This window comes from Microchirus variegatus, assembly GCF_963457635.1.
Source record: "Microchirus variegatus genome assembly, chromosome: 6".
Lineage (NCBI taxonomy): Eukaryota > Metazoa > Chordata > Actinopteri > Pleuronectiformes > Soleidae > Microchirus > Microchirus variegatus.
Window position 1 is genome coordinate 24,371,398 of NC_139807.1, and position 19,930 is coordinate 24,391,327.

General features: G+C 40.2%; 3 protein-coding genes across 3 annotated transcripts; 1 reads left to right on the forward strand and 2 right to left on the reverse strand.

The window, feature by feature from the left end:
* The first annotated feature begins 1,211 nt into the window (after nucleotides 1–1,211).
* Nucleotides 1,212–7,124, forward strand: tmed4 (transmembrane p24 trafficking protein 4). The gene is made up of 5 exons (XM_083890602.1): nucleotides 1,212–1,360; nucleotides 2,849–2,949; nucleotides 3,044–3,169; nucleotides 4,801–4,947; nucleotides 5,046–7,124. The coding sequence occupies exons 1-5, from the start codon at nucleotides 1,222–1,224 to the stop codon at nucleotides 5,193–5,195; spliced, it is 663 nt and encodes a 220-aa protein (XP_083746728.1). The 5' UTR covers nucleotides 1,212–1,221; the 3' UTR covers nucleotides 5,196–7,124.
* Nucleotides 7,125–9,708: 2,584 nt separating this feature from the next.
* Nucleotides 9,709–14,164, reverse strand: plpbp (pyridoxal phosphate binding protein). The gene is made up of 8 exons (XM_083891753.1): nucleotides 14,049–14,164; nucleotides 13,298–13,405; nucleotides 13,138–13,173; nucleotides 12,955–13,030; nucleotides 12,741–12,881; nucleotides 12,503–12,645; nucleotides 11,574–11,672; nucleotides 9,709–10,756 (listed from the first exon to the last, which is right to left on the reverse strand). Exons 1-8 carry the CDS (start codon nucleotides 14,136–14,138, stop codon nucleotides 10,565–10,567), a joined length of 885 nt encoding a protein of 294 aa, XP_083747879.1. The 5' UTR covers nucleotides 14,139–14,164; the 3' UTR covers nucleotides 9,709–10,564.
* Nucleotides 14,165–14,955: 791 nt separating this feature from the next.
* Nucleotides 14,956–17,425, reverse strand: snrpg (small nuclear ribonucleoprotein polypeptide G). Its single transcript, XM_083891546.1, has 4 exons — nucleotides 17,315–17,425; nucleotides 17,100–17,122; nucleotides 15,294–15,418; nucleotides 14,956–15,199 (listed from the first exon to the last, which is right to left on the reverse strand). Exons 1-4 carry the CDS (start codon nucleotides 17,344–17,346, stop codon nucleotides 15,149–15,151), a joined length of 231 nt encoding a protein of 76 aa, XP_083747672.1. The 5' UTR covers nucleotides 17,347–17,425; the 3' UTR covers nucleotides 14,956–15,148.
* Between the last annotated feature and the right edge of the window lie 2,505 nt (nucleotides 17,426–19,930).

The following is a 19,930-nucleotide window of genomic DNA, read 5'->3' on the forward strand; positions in this document are numbered from 1 at the left end:
TATTCCATAGATTTGGACTCTTATGTTTGTGTTGTATACTGTATGCATACACGCTTGCTGGGAGGCATCCATTCATTCTGCGTTCGTCTTTTCATTTGTGTATGGATGTCCTGCATTCATTTCAATGTGCAGACATGTGGATATAATACAGACCTTTGAATGTGCATTTATTCTTATGTTCTATAATATGCTTTGAATTTGTGCTTTCTGTCTTGTAGAGACAGCGATCAGTTTTGAAAGGAGCTGATTTACTTGCTTTGATTTCGGAACAAGGGCCTTTCTGCAAGGAGTTTGCATGTTCTCCCCGTGTGTGTGTGGGTTTTCTCCAAGTTCTCCGGCTTCCTCCCACAGTCCAAAAACATGCGATGTGTGGATTAGGTGAATTGGTCACTCTAAATTGACCGTAGGTGTGAGTGTGTGAGTGAATGCTTGTTTGTCTCTATATGTGGCCCTGCGACTGGCGAGCTATCCAGGGTGTACCCCGCCTATCGCCCTATGTCAACTGAGGGATAAAACGGTAGATAACGGGTGGATGGATGGATTTATCCGTATTCAATAAAGCAACATCATGTTACTCTTTGATGTGTTTTTATATTTATATGGTGTGTATAAATAAACTAATATCTAACTAATAAACTTTCTGTCAAATTATTGTAATCAATGATTACAAATGTTTAGATAATGACAGTGGGTATAGTGGAATGTGAAAACATTGTGTAGTGGGCAGTGGAATAATTAGTTGCCATTTGCAGTGACTGCTGGCTCAGATGAGGGATGAGACTGGAGCAGGCTAAAGCCACAGGATAAAGGTCCATGGTAACTTATGTCATAACATATCCTGCTTTCCCTTATCCTGGTTTTGTGCAACAGGCCTCACATGTGGTGGGACTGTTTTTTTTTTATATATACAATCTTCAATCTCAACAGTAGATAACACACTGGAACTTGTGCTCTTTTATTTGGAGGAACGTGATTCAAATGTGACATTTATCACACTCATAATAGACTGCCTGAGAAGGTGTACTGAGGGGAAAAATAGCTCCAGTTCCCCCAGGAAATCCCCCCCGCCCCCTTTCTTCCGCAGTGGGATGTGACGTCGGCAGAGGGAGGAGAGGGAGGCTGCGCCACCATCGCTTCCTTCCTGCCTGCCCTGTGCTGAATGTCCGTCAAAAGAAGGAGGCACACATAAACATACACCTGTGCGTGAGTACAAGAGGCTGCATGATGCGCTCCAACACTATAACCGGCCTGTTTTTAACCTTCGCGTGGATTTACCCAAGTCACGCACTTTACTTCCACATCGGTGAGACGGAGAAGAAATGCTTCATTGAGGAAATTCCCGACGAGACCATGGTTATTGGTAAGCTGCTGCTGCGTTAGCTCGTTAGTTCGACAAAGCTAACTTGCCAAGCTCTGACAGACGACAGCAGCTAGTCCGTGCTAATCAGACTGTTAACCTCAATTTAGCACGGTTTGCTATTGTAGTCTGTAGCTGGTGACAACCCTGTCAAAGACTACGGTGTTTCACATGAGGTTCGGCAGCAGAACATCTCAGATTCGGGTTAAATCTTTCAAAGTTATTCCTGTAATAATTGACAGTTATAAAGTGGCTGATTTGATGACGAGCACACGACAAAACACCTTTTAGTGCTCACAGCTGTCAAGCTGTTCCACCACGGAAACATGCGATGCGACAATTATCTTAAAATAGAAGACCTTTAAAAGGAAATGCATTGTTTTCTGTTACTTGATTATATTGAGGAGAAAAAAAATCATAATTACAAACTAAACAAAACTATCCCTCACAATCTTGATTGGAACGACTAAATATAATCAGTAATGTAAATTATTTCGAACCACTTCTCCTCTCATTACCCACCTTTAAACTGAGGGTGTTGCAGTAGAGAGGAGTAAAGTGTGCTAGGCCACCATTTTGGAAGAAAATGTATAAATAAAATAACAACTATAAAAAAAATGTTTCTGCCTTTTATTGTCGGTTCTTTCCAAGCAACAATACAAACTGTACATTTTCAAATGATGTGCAGCCTTAGTTTCAACCTCTTGTGAAATAAACAACATGTTCCCACCTGAAACTATTGGTATTGTATCTATGACAATAATACCGTAGTAATTCACAGTTTCTCAGGTTCTGGATGAGCTTGTCGTCCACACTACCCTGATGTTTTCAAGCCTTGAAAATGGAGAGTTTTGAAAATCTTATTTGAATTCGAAAACATTTCAGGGCTGCGTTTTTCCTGACATTTCCATGTGGATAAAAACATTGACGCGTTAAGAGGCCTTAAGGGAAATTCACAGGCTAGTTATTGTGTGGACAGCCTTTAAAACAGAAACGGAGACTTTAAAAACAACAACAATGATGACCTTTTTTTTTCGCTTCCCGATTGGCCCTCATCAGTCAGCTGTGAATGAAAACAAACTGTTCCAAACTCTTTACGTCTGAAATCACATTAATTTGCCTTCCACTGAAAAATGAAGCTCAGTGGAATCTGCCCATTTGTGAAAATGTCAGTAAAAACATCCCAACTTGTGAACTTGAAGCTTTAACAAACTTTCCATTAACAATGCAATGCATACCACATTAATTCACATGGATTTATCTCATAAACACAGTTGGCACATCTTTTGGTGGTAAGATCCCCATTAAAGTTCATGGTCAGTTATTTAGCAGACACTGTATTGATTGGTTAAGTTAATGTTTTATGTGTGTTTTATGGTAACATAAGATCACAATATGGGGCTTGACTCAGTCTTTGATGGTGTGGATCATTCAAAAAAGCTCTATTTACAACTTTTGGCATTGTTTGTGTGCTGTTTGTGTGTTTGACAGGAAAGTACAGGACTCAGCTGTGGGACAAGCAGACCAATTCCTTCCTCCCAGCCACCCCGGGTCTTGGGATGCATGTGGAGATCAAGGATCCAGACACTAAGGTCAGAACAGAGGACAAAGTTTTATCAAACTCACCCACATTATTACTTACTTACATTATGTTGAAACGTTTCTCTTTCAACTCACCCCTCTCAGATTATCCTCTCTCGTCAGTATGGGTCAGATGGACGGTTCACCTTCACTTCCCACACTCCAGGAGAACATCAGATCTGTCTGCACTCAAACTCCACCAAGATGGCTCTGTTTGCTGGTGGGAAACTGGTACGAACGCAGTCACCTCTTTCATATGTAACTGGTTGATTGTGTTTACTGTGTGGCATTCTTTGTTGAATAGTGTTGGACAGGTGGGATTGCAATAAGGTGATAAGATGTGAAATGGTCTTTGGCTAAATAATGATTGGGCACAGTTTTGAGAAATGTTCAGAAATCCGTTTAAGAAACAAAAGAGGGAGTTGTAGGCATTTCTGGAGTCCCTGACCGGAATAATTATTCACTGGGTGTTTGAGATCCTCCTTACCCTTTCTGTCCACCACCTCTCCTCTGTTTTCTGTTCTCCTTTCACCCCAACCGACCAAGGCAGATGCTGCACATCTTTGAGTCTGTTTCTGTCAGAGATTTCTTCCTGTATAAAGGGATTTATTTTTCTTAAATCTCCACTGACACCGAGGGCTTCTTTCTTGTCGTACCAGGCAAGACATCGTGAAGTATCTGATTAGGCCTGAAGTTATTATTATATTCATTTAAAAAGCTGGTTTTTTTGCTAGCTGTGTGTTTGCTTGAATTGATTTTGCTCATGGGAACAGTGATACTTTGAGTCCAGGGCTGTAAAAGGTGACTTTTGATTGTACGATGATTGGAGTGTTTTGGGATAATGTGCTCTGTGCTGTCCTTTTTTCTCCCTAAATCAGGGTTTGCAGTTCCAATCTGTACCATAATGAGCTGAACTACACTGAAGAGTTTGGTAGAATGCAGTTATACATTCCCACAGACAATTTCAGGGAAATATCTGGACTTCAGTGCACATTTGAATGCAGTTCCACACCCACTCTGGTGTTTCCGGTTATTCTGGCTGAAGCTCAGGAGCCCCTGGAGGTATTAAGAGTAATGATAGGAACTATAAACCAAGAACCTCTCATGAGCCAGACAGGCACGCTTGCCATGAAAACATGGCTAACTGTTTTCAGCCTGTTACTACAGGGTTGAATGTTTTTGAAAATCAACCTTAATAGACATGAGTCATTAAAAGTGCTTGAATTTTGTGCAAGAAAGACATTAAGTTGATATTGAGGTGAATGTCTCCCTTGTTTGTCATGACGCCACCTACTGGATTATGCCCTGCATTGCTTGATGTACATAGATTAGGCCTATGCGGAACAAATGACGAGTCATAATAACTAGCGGTATTGTGGACACTGTCTCTCTCCGCCATTGACGTTAGATTCCATGCAGAATAATGAGTGAGTAACATTAAGCAAGAGAGAGCAAATTTTACATGGAGTCTGGGAAATTAAAATTCAAAGATCTCTGTCTCACCAAAGAAACTTACAAAGACTGACTTTGACCAAGATCCCAAGGACAATCACTTGTCCAGATGCAGAGTGTGCTGTAAATCAATAAAAGTGGATGCCATGGACGAAATGACTATTACAAGTTGCCCTCCCATCTTAAGCTGTGTCTGCACATTTTGTCCTTAAATTTGAAGGGCATTTGTCCTTAAAAGTCCTTGGAAAAACCCTTGAATTTGATGATTTGCTGTCAACCAAGGTTTGGGAACCCTGGACTCTAAAGAAAAGGCTCACCTAATAACGTCATCAGCCAATGATGACCATATCGTCAGAATATTTTTGCTGCTTTATCTCGGTATTAAAAGTGTTTATCTGTCGACGTTGCAGAGAGTGCATCTGGATATTCAAGTTGGAGAACATACCAACAACTACCCTGAGATTGCAGCTAAGGACAAACTCACCGAGCTGCAGCTGCGAGTCCGACAACTTCTTGACCAAGTGGAGCAGATCCAGAAGGAACAAAACTACCAGAGAGTCAGTGCATACAATACACGCTACATTAATGACATACATGTGTGTTTTTAAGACTTGAGAAATGTCTACCAACTTCATCCTGCTATTTCTTCTTCCAGTACCGCGAGGAGCGCTTCCGCATGACAAGTGAAAGCACCAACCAGCGTGTCCTGTGGTGGTCCATCGCTCAAACACTCATCCTCATCATCACTGGGATTTGGCAGATGAAGCACCTGAAAAGCTTCTTTGAGGCCAAGAAACTGGTGTAGTGTCTGTCCGAGACGGAGAGGCACGAGGAAACGCAGTTAATACACACAAAGACAATGTTGACTTGACTGGGACAGAGAGACGCAGAGACACAGAGACATCCAGGAACAGACCTATGGACTTACTATCAGCCACAAATGGTACGTGCAAATTCTCAGCAACAGTTATCATCAGTCTGTGACATTGTGTTGTTTTGTTTGCGGCACACATTCCTATTGCCTTTTATGTTTCGTTTCGACAACATTGGACTTTACCATCGGTTTTCTATATGCCTGTGAAAGAAAATAACACATAGACAAAAGTAATAGTCCATGATTTGTTTCTCAAACGCATTTTTAAATTTTGTTTATTGAAATCCTCTTCACAACCTTTTAGGCTTCAGTTTAGACTGCAGCCTAAATCAGATTTGAACCCTGCTGTTACCAATTCTGTCTTTCCCGATTGGATTTGGCATGCATATTTCTCATTACTGTAACTCCTAGACCGTTTGTGATATCGAGAAAATTCAAAAACTATGGACCTGTGATCTGTCCAGGGTGTGATCCAGCCTCAGTGATAGAAGATGAATGAATGGATACCGGAAAACAAACACATAGAGCTTTGCGCCCGTATACTTGTCATTACGGTAGCCCCCGGGACTTCCGTGGAACGAGCGTCCAATCACAGACAACATTAACCAGCGCATCACACGTTTGTGATGTCAACTTCTCAGTACCGTAATAAAAAAACAGTTGAATAACTACCAGATATTTATAGTGAAAGTGATCTTGGAAAAAATAAAAGCCATAAAATCAATATAACTTGAGCATGATGTTTTAACATGAGATCCAATTTTTCCAAAGCTGATTCAAACTACTTACGGAGTTGGTTTCGATTGCGATTCTGATTAGATTTTTACAGATGAGATCTGTTGCTCAGGTAGGATTTCAGATATTCTGATTGCATATGCTTACAAATCCGATTTTAGCTGCAGACTAAACAAGGCCTTACTTATAGGCATCGATAACTAAACTTGTTTGGGGAAAAAAAGTGTATGTTGTGAATGTTTTGAAGGTGTAGCTATGGCGATGGAATAGACAGGAGTGGTTGGGGTGTATCGATTACATCATAGTCTGTTATTCCAAGTTTAACTGGACTCCCATTTAAACATTTTTGGTTTATTTTTGATCCCAGACAACTTTGTTAAATGACTGCTATTCAAACGTGAAGAGGATTTCAAATTTATTTTTACATCGTACAGGTGTGAGTGACTGCAGCAGTAGATGCGTGAGTAATAACCAAGTAATTTATTTTATTTAGGGATGCACAGTATTATCTTTATCGGCAGATATTGGTTTTTAAAAATCGGATATATAAATATCGGATATTGGCAAAACACCCCCTCCCTCCTTCTATGCTTTTGTCCTCTCCAAATATTACTTGTTATTTATGTTTATTTATTTTGCTCAATGAAAAAAAAATGTGGTTGTATGTGCTGTGACACGAGTATTCTGTTAATTTCAAATGTAAAATGTGTATAGATATAGATATACATATTTTGGTTATCGGCCTTTGGATATCAGCAAAAAGTCCAATATGATGCATCCCTAGATTTATTGACCACCATTTTTATTTAGCTTTATCATTTTTTGGACATAGATTTTCAGTTGTAGTCATACTCGAGCTAATATTATACAGACCGTGAATCATTATTTATTAAACTTTGCTTAAACTCTGGTATTTTGATTGATTATAAGCAGTGAATAACCCCTTAATAAATGGTTTACAACAGCCTGTAACACACTGTAGCTGGTAAGTAGCACGGAAGATGTTTTTATTAATATACAGGAGAAGCATTTATATTTATGTATAACTGGTGACTGACAGTGAGTTAATCTTTAAAAAGGTCGTGTGTCAAATGAAGCAACATATAGGTGAAGTTGCAGCTGATTATCCTTCACCTTCCAATCCAAATGTGTTGCGAGAACCTAAGTAGCCTTTCAGTTAGCATCAAGACCATTTTGGGCCCGTTGTAAAATCATGCTGGTCCAAGATGTTACACACTGGATCTTTAATAACAGTGTATCATAGCTATGATCATGTGATACAAAGACAGTTCAGACTTATTTGGTATTAACGTCCGTCCTGAGTGATTCAAGTGGACAGAAGCTTGTGTCCTGAATTAGATCAGATCCCAAAAACCACATTAGGAGGTGGTTTGAGGACACATTAAAGACCACCATATCCTTCCGCTGACATCCTCTCTCTGACCTGCTGCTGCTTTTTTTACTACATTTCTCATACTCTGATTTATCTGTAGTCCGACTCATTTAAAAGCAATTTTGTTTTGTGAACACATCTGATGTCAGACAGAAGATGAATCCTGGATGCATGTTCATTTCTGGTGTGAACAGTGGCACTTGTGATCAGAACTGTCAGGGTGGAATTTGAATTCCTGGTCTGAATAGAGCCTAATAAACCACAACTAATCCATTGTGTGTTGTGGGGCTGCAAGGATTAATCAATTTCTAAATTAAATTATAGGTTTTCAGCTGTTTTAAATGTGAATATGTATTGATTTATTTGCTCCTTATAGCGAAGAAATCATTGAACCTGTTTAATTTTGGTTTGTGGACGAAACTAAACAAATGAGAACATCATAATTTTTCAACATTTCCATCAAACATGTTCTTGTTGATTATGAAAATCATGATAGTTGCAGGCCTAGTGTGCTATAAACTACATGATATGACATGTTTCTCCAAAACAGTTCTGTCAAAATTTGTGTTCAGTTGTTGTGAGCGTGAAGATGTATTGTATCATATAAATCATCCTCTATAATATAACACATTAAATATTAATTATCATATTATTATATTATCATATTTATACTTTACATGATGCCACTTCTGTCGGTCCATTTCTTTGTCAGTAAAAGATTATCCATTAAAAAAGATGGAACGACGATAAACGGGTGACTTTATAAAACCACATTACATTGTGTTATAAACCATTTATGTTTCATATGTATGCGTCGGTCCCCCACGACCCTCCAGTGGAGGATAAAGCGGTAGATAATGGATGGATGGATGAATGCGTCTGTATATTGTGATTATTTTCCTGCTCATTTATTTTGTCTGTGAATGGCTGGATCCAGCTGTGAATAACCGGTCCTGTATGTTTTCTAATGCCTTTTAAATATGGACTCAGTGTTTCTAAATCGTCACATATTTATTTATCAAACATTTGATGGCTTTTTATTGCTTTATTTCAACACTGGTCAATTCATTTGCTCGATTCTTGAGTTGGTGTTGGTGGTAGTTTACAGCATTCTACGTTCTCCTCTTCCCTAATGAGAAAGATACCATTTATGTTAAAGTCATTATTTTACATGCAACATGTAGATTTAAAGCTGCTGTCAGCAGTCTTTAACTGAAATTGAATCACATAACTTTAAAATACAAGCAAATGTATTTAACAAAAATAACCTCACAACATAAATGGAGAGAACCGCCTCTTTGTTGAGTTCTGGCTCCTGATTGGATGAAATGTTGTGAGCTCCTGGAAAAGTTTCTCTTCACATCACTGCACAAACAATATATACTGACAGCAGCTTTAAGTTCATTTGTTGAAATGCAACTTTATTGTTTTGTTTTGTTTAGTTACACTTGAATTATTGTATTTGTTTCCATATGTTACCTGCATGTAGTGGTTTTAATAAAGAAATTGTCTTATCAAATGGCTCCATACCAATTGTTGCATGTCCCATAACATCGCATACCTTCAGTGTGTGTGTGTTTTTGCAACAACAACCACAATGAGTTTCTTGTATCACGAAAAATCTTTACGAAGCACAAAACCAGATTCCAGTCTGTTAAACTCTCACCTTGTCTCTGCGGTTTGGAGCAGACAACACACTTTAACATTCAATCGACGCCTGTTGATACAGTGATGTTTTAAAAAGTAAATAAACCAAATAGCAGGACTTGATGTATGTGTTTGTGTGTGAACACGGTGTCACTTTGAGTACAAGTGCAGAAGTCTTATTTCTGCAATTTGGTCAAATCTGGCAACCCAACTACTTAAACCACACTCTTGGTATGATTAGAAATGAGATGCCAGTAACCGTTTTAAACTCTTAAGGTATCTGTTGTACTGTTGAAAAAAAATGTTTAAGTCCAGCCTTTCTAAAATCCCTCTTTTATATTTACTTAAAAGACTTCCTCCAGTAAGTCCATTTTATAGACTTTGTAAGTCTGCATATTATTTTAACTTCCTTTTGCTTAGTATTGATCTATTATTTAGGGTTGCACTCAATCTTCATTGTACTCATTACAATGACAAAGATTTTGTGATTTCTGGATCATGTAGATTTTTTGAGCATATTGAGCATCAAATGAGCTCGTCCCTACTCTGATCCTTCTTTGTACCACTAATCTAAAATAAATACACAGTAAATGGCAGATTGTTTCAACAGCACAATTTATTGCTTGGTTTGATTTCTCTCAGAGCCAGATCTCGGAGTGAAGAACGCTCACACCACCGTGTTTACCACCAACGTCTAAACACAAAAATCCACTGAATTTTTCCTTTTCTTTTTTACATCTTTGAAGAAAAACTGTGATGCCATCTTATCTGCGACTGCAGTTAAAAAAAATCCACTCCAAAATCACATGATCACCACTTTGCATAGGTCAACTCTTGGAGAACATCACTGGACCACAGCACACACACCAAACTGCTGCACGGAAACTAAACACAAGCTTTTTACTCCTGAACAGATCTGACGTGCACGAAAAACAAATATCAGATGCACAATACTGTGTTATTATAAAGGAATTAGTGATTTATTAAATCAAGTCTTTGTATCATCTGTACAACAAAAACAACAGTACATTTTACTGTCTGCAGTCTCGCTCACCTCTGGGTCACGCTACACACAGTCGGGCACATATTCGTACGGTCGCGTGTTGGGTCGGAAAAGGTAGAAAAGACCAACAGCAGCGCAACAAATCCAACAAGTCGTCACTACCTCACAGATAAATGCGTTGTCTTCAGTGGCTGCACATTTTGTGGTGAATCCAGTTATTGTGTAGGAGTGGCTTCAAGAGCACTAGAAGGTTTAGTAACGCACTACTTTAAACAGAAAAAAAAAAGAAAAAAAGAACTAGTTCTGTAGCAGCAAATGCTGATACAGAAGCTTTTTTTAGTGCTTAAAACAGCAAGAAGGGCACAACAAGTGAGGAAGATTAGGCAAATACACTTTAACATGACTGCAACTCTCAACTCCACACGACTCTGTGGAGAACAGTCTGTTTCTCTGCTCTCGTCCTTCTCGTATTTATCTTTTGAGACTTTCTAAAAAGGTTTTTCAGGACGACGGAGGTTCCACTCAATGTCCAGACACGGTGAGGTGCTGCATCTTCTTGGCCGCTTCTTCAGACAGGACCTTGGACGTTTTCTCTGGACTGGGAGCAGGACTGGGCATTGGGCTGGGATTTGGAGTGTTTGCCGCACTGTTGGGATAATCCCTGTTCCCGAATATGATGCTGCCCACTCGCACGTTGGTGGCGCCCACTTCAATCTTCAACAAATGGGAGAGAACGCACAAGTGAGAACAGACGGAGATGAAATGCAGTAGCACTTTATTACACCACATTATTACGTTTGAAATTTAATCTCCGGTATGTCTCGCACACATTTTCCATGGAAAAGTTAGAACTAGACAAAGTTCTCATTTAATGTTTTTCTTTTTTTCATTTTTCATTTGAGCACAATATCAAAAATATGAAAAAACAAGTAATTATCAGATTTTTTAATTTTATTTTGAAATTCAAACGACATTTGTTATATATTTTTTTCCACTTTCCATTTCACTTTTAAAAATGAATGAACTAATGATACAGACTCTGCTGGATTATGCAACTTGCATTGGAACGAAAAATCAAAACTGGAAGAAACAGGAAATGCACTTTATCCACTTCCCCCCTCAATTTTATGTTTTTTTTTTTCATTTCATCAAAAACGAGTGAACGAGTGATACACAGATTCTTCTGAAAGAATCTAAATGTCAATTTTGATCCAAAATTATCGCGATCATTATTATTTTTCCTCATAATCGAGCAGCCTCACCTGTGACCCACTTTAATCAGAAGCATTTCAGTTGCAAATGAAGTCCGTGGGTAATAAAGAGGTTTTTCTTTTGGAGTGTGAGGACGCTTCTGTCACTCAGCACCCACTGTTTATTTATGTCGAACGTGAAGTCTTTAAAGACTTTGTTGAACTAAACATGAGTGATCTGCACAGAGAACAGGTTTTTATTTTGCGTACCGGATGTCTGAAGGTTTTGTACTTAAATATCATCGTCCTGTGCATAAACACAGATGAAGAGTGAAACTCACAGCATGTTCAAAGTCCGTGGACATGCCCATGCTGAGCTCTATCTCCTCCACGGGCAACTTCAGACCATCACACAACTCCTGCCTCCTCGTCAGCAGCATCTGTCGGAGAAGAGGAGCACAATGTGGCTGAGGTTACAACAACTAACTAGACCTCTGCCAAGGCAGCTCAGCGCCTACAAAATACACCCACTCCCAAATTTAATCACTTGTTCCTGGTCCCATTGCGAACATTTCCTGAAAATTTCATCCAAATCTGTCTGTGACTTTTCGAGTTATGTTGCTAAAAGACAGACAGACAAACAAACTCCCGCAAAAACACATACCTGCTGGCGGAGGTCAATAATGTGTAATGCAACTGACAGTACAGTAGATTTGGAGGGAGGAGGTGGTTGCTGACAGCAGCGATGGACAGGGTGTTACAGACTCCACACAGACAGAGGAAACAAAATACTGTTTCTCATCAGTACAGCAGTTCGTTAATAGAAGGTTAAAAATAAATACTTAAATATGAAAATAAGGTTTGCCAGGGAAGTTATACCGGAGATGGTAAAGCGACCATAACTGTTTCGTTCAAATTTTACCTAGAATTGAAATTGTTCTATGGATTTTGAGTGTTGAGTGGATTTCGGCTACACTTACATACATATATAATTCGTTAAATGTTACATATTATATCTTTAACAGTGATTCTGACAGCATTTTATTATTGCTCTGTACACTTGAGTAACGTATTAAGTTTTTAGTGGGACACAATTCCATCGGTCCAGGGAAGACAAATAAAAAAAAGCTTCTTGGGTAATTCTGGCACATTTACACACTGTTTTTTTGTAATGTGTATGCACTGAATGTGTCTTACATTGTTGAATGTCATACCAATGTGATCCTGATGAAATGCTTCGTTTCACCATGTACAGTTGACTCATTTGTACCTGAAAGTCTGGGTTGGGGCCCAGCGTGAGGTTGTAGCCATAGCGCCCGATGGTCATGAGTCCTGAGAAGTGCAGAGCGGAGCACTGGGACACGATGTGCTTCACTGTGTTGACCGTATCCTCTGGTGGGAGGCCATGTTTACCTGTGACAGACATGAGACATGAATGGTCTCTGCATTTACAACACCAGTCTGTTGTTGTCAGTTTAATTATTTACGCTTCTTAAATCAACACCAACTCTGTTCTCCACTGGTGTTGATCTGCAACATGACCTTCAACCTCTGCACACTGGCTCCCCTGATCCGCTGCCACGAGCTGTTGACCTTGTCGGCCAGTTTCGCCGAGTCGACCGTCTCCACGAGGAACAGGTTTGGCACCGCTGGGGACCAGAGAGACAAAACTCAGTGCAAAGTTTTTTTTATGTAAACATGCAGCTTCAGAGAGACACACACCCAAAAGTTTGTTGACATTGCTCTTCTGTAGATGACCAATGAAGTGCCACTTGATTTCTGGGCAAGACTCTAAAATCTGGATGAGGGGAAAATGAGCCTTGTCAAAATATGTAACACAGACACACACACACACACACAGCTACAAATACATTAAATTAACTTTTTTGAAATGTATAAACTCACCAGAGGATCTGAAGCTTTGTCCACAAGTTCATTAACCTGAGGGGAAATATAAGATGAGTTTCTGTTTGGGACAATATGAAGATTTCCTGTACCTGAAAACGTGCGTTAAACGTCACATTGTGCTTTGACATGAGGAAAGTCTGTAGCGTTTCATTCTTACGTAGTTCTCTCCAAAGTTGCGTTGTCCTTGTCTGTAGGCCTCCACCACCATCTCTGGGGGTTTGGTCTTGCTGACAGCCACGAGGCGAGGCGGCACAGATGGCAGAGTCTGAGGAAGGACAAAGCAGAGTTGTTTTTCATCCAAGTGCATTGAAGAGACCTCTTACATTTCATCAGTTCTGCATGCTTACTGCTGCTGCCACCCTGTGATAATCGGTAGTTAGAAGATTAGAAAATAATGTATATATATTGGTGCAACCCATTCTAAAACAGATGTCAGTTGTGTATATATATGTTTTTAATAATAGTCACATTAAGTGAGAGATATTCTATAATCACAGATTAATCGAAGATCCATGCGCATCACTACTGTGTTTGGCCCTTAAAATGCCTAAGTGCGCCCCTGCTAGTGGACATGCTTCACCCAGAGTCAGCGTGAACTTTGACAGGCTACAAACGAGCCATGTCAGATAAAACCGATTGACCGGAGCTAAAGCAGCTAACAGCAACAATAACCATGTTCCCTCGCTCGTCGTGTTCCCACTAAAAGAACATCCACGCCGTTATTAGAGTGCCACCACCACCGGTGCAGCCGCTTCCATCCAAAGGTTGAGCTGTTTTGGCAGCCCTTACATAACGAGTCGTGCAGCCGCGACACCGCGTCCCCACACCGCTTCTTCCCCTTTCAGGACTCGCAGGTCAGCAGCAACAGCCGCGGGGCTTCCTGGCGAGCCCTGCCGGCCTGCGGTTACCTTAGGCCGCCGTGCCGCCGCCTGGTTCACCCGCTCCACCACCGACTGTAGTGCCTTCCCAATCTCCTCCGACATTGCCACTTTCCACATAACGTCACTCCGCGACGATACACAACGTCAAGAAGTGTGGTCCCATGATGACGACAGCAGCCTTTCAAAATAAAAGTGCCCGCCTGAAAAGGAAGCGAGTTCCCAAGATGGCGCCCTCTACCGGTTCCTCCGCAGAGAGGATTGGTTTTCTTTCACACACGCACACAGACAGACTCGAATAAAGTTTTTTTGCCACCCATTGTAAAGGTCAAAACTGCAACGTAACTGAAGCAATACACCCGCCAACACCCGCAAATTGCTATCGGCGCGCCCGCCATGATATTTGTGAATTGCAGTATGTATTATTAGTTTATTACAAGCTATACAATTCCCTCGCGTCCCGACGAAAAATCACCAGTCTTTCATGGTGATTGTGAACAAGCCAGGTAAGACATTTTATTAATTCAGAGCCTGTGTTTAACATGCGTGTTTAAGGGTGAAGTGCATAATATTTACAGTTGTCGGCCAACAGATATTATTTTAATTGTTCATTTGTCAACTACTGTCATCTATACATACTCCCTCCTCATATGCCTCCAAATCTTACACACTGGCCCTTTGACTATCCACCTTTTTTAACAGTGTCAGATGCTGTCTGACTAACCCAATTAGCTGTAAGCATTTAAACACTCGTACTACACAATACAATTTTAGAATAAACTGCTGATCGGGAGGTGAATCCAGACATTTAAAACTATAAATGTGATAATTGTCTCTTTGAACAAGGCTAAAGAAACAGGACATTTAACTACCTACTCAGCCCAAACTTAACCAGAGAAAAGTTGCAATTCACCACACCAGAAACGAAACCCACAAATACAAAGAAAAACTTATTTATTCACAAGAATACACAAATCAAAATTTAAAAAAAGAAACATGCCTGCCAGTGGAGATCAGACATCTGACAATTCAAACTCTACCTCTTTCAAACAAACAAGTGACTAAAAGTGAAAGCAAAATGTAAAACGGTGTGAATCTTTCTCTTCTGTAGCCCATTCCCCTCCTCTCTCTCATACTCGTTCCAGCGCCTCCAGCATGATGATGCTGTTTCCTCTGATCACCTGTGATAAAATGACACCAGAGTTAAAACAACACCTCAGAAAAGAGTTATGTTATGTTGCAACACAACATAACATGTTATGTTGGAATACTGACCACCATGCCGATGACGTTCTGTTGACCTCCAGGCCCCATCTCCACAGAGTCATCCACCACCAGGTTCATGAATGGGTCAAACCCTCGCAGGATGCCCTGTACATGTCTCCCCCCATTCAGCTTCACTGGAGGACAGAAAAGGGGACATTATGAGGGATATTTTAATTTTATGGCCATCTGAACAAAAACAGCAAACTAGGCCATGGACTAGGTCTGAGGACCAAAAAGCTATCTGTATGTAAGACTGATCAAAACAAAAAGCTTAGAGCTTGAGCCATTACTATGACCCATTGTTTTATCCACATCACCCAGTTCCCTTTGCAGTTCTGCACAACATTGTGCAGGTCTGGACTGTGATACACTGCACAGCCACAGGTCTCCAGTCCTGATGAGCTGGGTGGTGGGCAGCAGCCCGAGATGTGACACTCATCTACCTGCATCTTTAGCTCCATTCAGACCTGGTACTAACATCCATCCGGCTGCTGTTATGTCTGACTGTTGGTCCCTGTCCCTGCACGGAATGTGTTTGTCTCTATTGTCTTACACTGGTAAATGCAGCACCAAAGAGATATTTCACCATGTACAGGGATGTTCAAACTTTTTTTAAGAAGGGCCATATTTGATAATGTGAAGATTTCCAGGGGCCACCAACAGTAAGTATTATCATTCTTAAATGAAACGTAATCATATCTAAGTCACGCAGGAGTGAAAAACTGAATAGATAAATTGCCTTTCTTTCCACATCTGGTCAAATAACATAATATGAGATGAGTGCATATACAGTGATATGCAAAGGTGTGGGCACCCCTGTAAATTTTCATGATTTTCCTCATCATTGGTTGTTTGAATAAGAAATTTCAGTTATATATATCATATAGGAGACAAACAGTGATATTTGAGAAGTGAAATAAAGTTTATATGATTTACAGAAAGTGTGCAATTTTAACCATTAGAAAAATATAATGATATGACATTAAGTGTTCATATACTGCAATGGCCAAAAAAAAATAACACATGGAAGCTGATTTGAATGAAATACAGTGAAACTACAGCTGATCAGACGATCTCAAAACTGTCCTCACATGTGCCCTCAGACCCTGAGATGGTGTTGCATCTGGGGACACATTAGGAGACTTCAGACCTGTACTTCGCACAACAATTCAGATCAGAACCCAGATAAGAGAGACACTTTATGAACTTCACTTTATGTTAATTTGATTTAGATCTATTTATTTTTCACACCTGCACAGCGTATATACATACATATACGTATATACATACATATACGTATATACATACATATACGTATATACATACATATACGTATACGTATATATGTATATATATACGTATACGTATATACATATATACGTATATACGTGTATATATATACATATATATGTATATATATACATATATATGTATATATATACACATATATATGTATATATATACATATACGTGTATAATGTATATATATATATATATATATGTATATATATATGTATATATATGTATGGACTGTAATAAAAAGTTCATTGTGCGTAAATGTTACAGTTAGAAGATTGGCAAAAAAGTACCATTGGCCCCTGAAAATCTTCACATGATCAAATTTGGCCCTCGTTAAAAACAAGTTTGGGACACCCCTGGTTTAGACAAATAAGCTTACAAAACCATATCCACATTTCGAGAGCATATGAATTTGTTGACCTACGAATCAGATAAAGGTATTTTTTTTTTCACATCTTGGTGCCATTCAAAACCTCGTATTTCATGTAAACACGTTGCCCTCTGTATTATACTCACATGACAGCTTCTTATCCATGAACCTGAGAAAAATATAAAAGAAAAACAACATTAATGAATTTCATGTTAGTGGGTTTGAAGACGAGCTAGCTACTGTTAGCTCGTTATCCTTTGTAGACAACGCTGCTGTGCGGATAAGGTTTCATTTACAACACGGAATTGTTCCGTGTCAAATTGAATGTTTTAAAAGTTGTCTGTTTAAAAAGGTAACTTACTTCTTTAACTCGGGTGGATGTGCTTTGCTCATCGTGGCTTTGTTTTCTGTGAGCAGAGAATCTCTCGTCAGGTTTTCGTTTCACAAAACGGCGGAAGGAAAGCGTGCACTGATGAACCGGATATGAAGTGGCGCACTTCCGCCAGAGACGTTCCCTCTCGTTAGTTCCGCACAACGCCGCCACGAGGCCGGGAGGAAGACAAGTCCGCTAAGGTTTTTCAGTTTTTATTAAGTTTCGAACCAAAAACGGTGCATGATGAGATGAACAGAATATGTATTAAAATCTATGACATTATCTTTTTTATAGAGACAAGAGAACATTTGAACTGTTGGTCTTGGTCTGTTCACATGTGGATATTCAATGGGTTGATTGACTGCTTTCAATTAAACTAAGCTGAGCTGTAATTAAGAATTTCAAATGAAGAAATGTGTCATCTTTCAGATATTTTCATACGCATAATCTTGGTTGTAAGTAAGGATGGATTATTAACACTAACAAAACACAACGCAAATTACAGACGCAAATCAAAAAACTCAAATGCAAAACAAACGCAAATTAAAAAACAGCTGTTCTGTTTTGATCTCAAAACATTTTTTTTGATTGTCACTTACTCTTTCTTGCCCTCAAATCTCTTTTTTGGTTTCAAATCTATTCTGTTTGATTGAATAATAAAGAAACAAAATTCTCTCCATATAACGCAAATCAAAAAACGCTAAAACACTTAAGCAGACAACACAAATACATTAAATCACAACGGTAATGCATATCAAAACGGAAACGCAAATCAAAAAACACAAATATAAAAGCACAAAACATTAACTCAAAACGGAAAATGTTGTTTCCCATTTTGAGTTAATGCCTGCATAATATACATACTATAGATCCACTTCTTTTTTTTATTACAAATCATACAGGATTGTGGGCTATAAGACAAATCATAAATCTCTGGGTGAATGCGGGCGCCACCTGACATCCAATTCCCACCATGGATGAGCTTCTACAAGGGATGACTTGATCAACCATTTTCAGAAAACCGGATCTAAAGTGGGGATACCACCAGCTGGAGCTCACACCAGTCAAGAGGTATCACCACGTTTGCTGTCCATGCAGGTACCTTCAGGTACAAAAGACTCATATTTGGTGTTTCCTCAGCAAGCAAACAATACCAACATGAAATTGCAACAGCAGTGACGGGCTTGAGGGGGTGGAAAATATTTCGGATGACATCATCCCCTGACCAGGAAACCCATGATCAACGGTTGCATGCAGTTCTGTCATGGCTGGAGCGGTGTGGGCTGACCTTAAATGCAGATAAATGTCAATTCAACATGGACAAGCTGATCTTGTTGGGCATCTTACTGTCACAGAAGGGCATCGGCCCCACGACTGAAAGAGTGAGAGCTGTAGCAGAGGCACGGGAACCTGAAAATGCAGCCGAGGTACGCAGCTTCCTGGGGCTAGCTGGCTACAGTAGCTGTTTCCTACCTCAGTTTGCCAGCATATCAGAGCCACTAAAAAAGACACACCATTTGATTTTGGGTCAGAGCAGAAACAAGCGTTTCAAATACTCAAGAAAAACTAGTTAGCCTAGGCTGGTACTCTGGCATATTTTGACAAAGATTCTCCCACCAAAGTCATAGCGGATGCTGGAGCAGTTGGCATAGGAGCGGTTCTAGTGCAAGAACAACAACAAGGAATGGTACCAATATGCTATGTGAGCAGAAGTCTCACAGACTGTGAAAGGGGATATTCACAGACCGAGCGCGAGGAGCTTGCATTAGTCTGGGCTTGCGAGAGACTGCACCCCTACATATATGTTAAAAGGTTTGACCTGGTGACTGATCACAAAGCGCTGGAAGCTCTACAGTCCCACATCAAAACCATGTGCACATGTTGAAAGGTGGGTGCTGAGACTCCAACCATATGATTTTAAGGTGGTTCACATTCCAGGAAAGGACAATATTGCAGATCCCCTATCACGACTGCTGGGGAAAAGTGCCATAAAACAGACTCATGAACATGGAGCAGAGGAATACGTGAGGTTGGTCACTACAAGTGCCACTCCAAGAGCATTGACTACAAGAGAAGTTGAGGAGGCCTCAGCAGCTGATGATGAACTGAGAGAGGTGAGAAACGCTGTACAGAGCCGCTGTTTTGACAGGTGCTAGACATGTGCACCTATAGCATATGAGTTGTGTGTGATTGGACAGCTAGTGTCGAGAGGGACACGAATGGTTTTACCACACACACTGAGAGCCAGGGCTCTGGTCTCGGCCCATGAGGGACATTTAGGAATAGTCGGCACAAAACAGCACCTCAGGAGCAAGGTATGGTGGCCAGGGATGGATCAGGCTGCAGAGAGACAATTAAAGTCCTGTCATGGATGCCAGGTAGTCTCCCGACCTCATGTGCCTGAACCGCTACGGCCGACATCGTTACCAGATGGGCCGTGGCAAGATGTTGGCACTGACCTGCTGGGTCCACTACCAACAGGACATTCGATACTGGTCGCTGTAGATTACTACAGCAAATATTATGAATATGAGATCTTAAAATCAACCACCACAGACAAGGTGATAGACAGTCTGGAGAACATTTTCAGTCGTCACGGTCTCC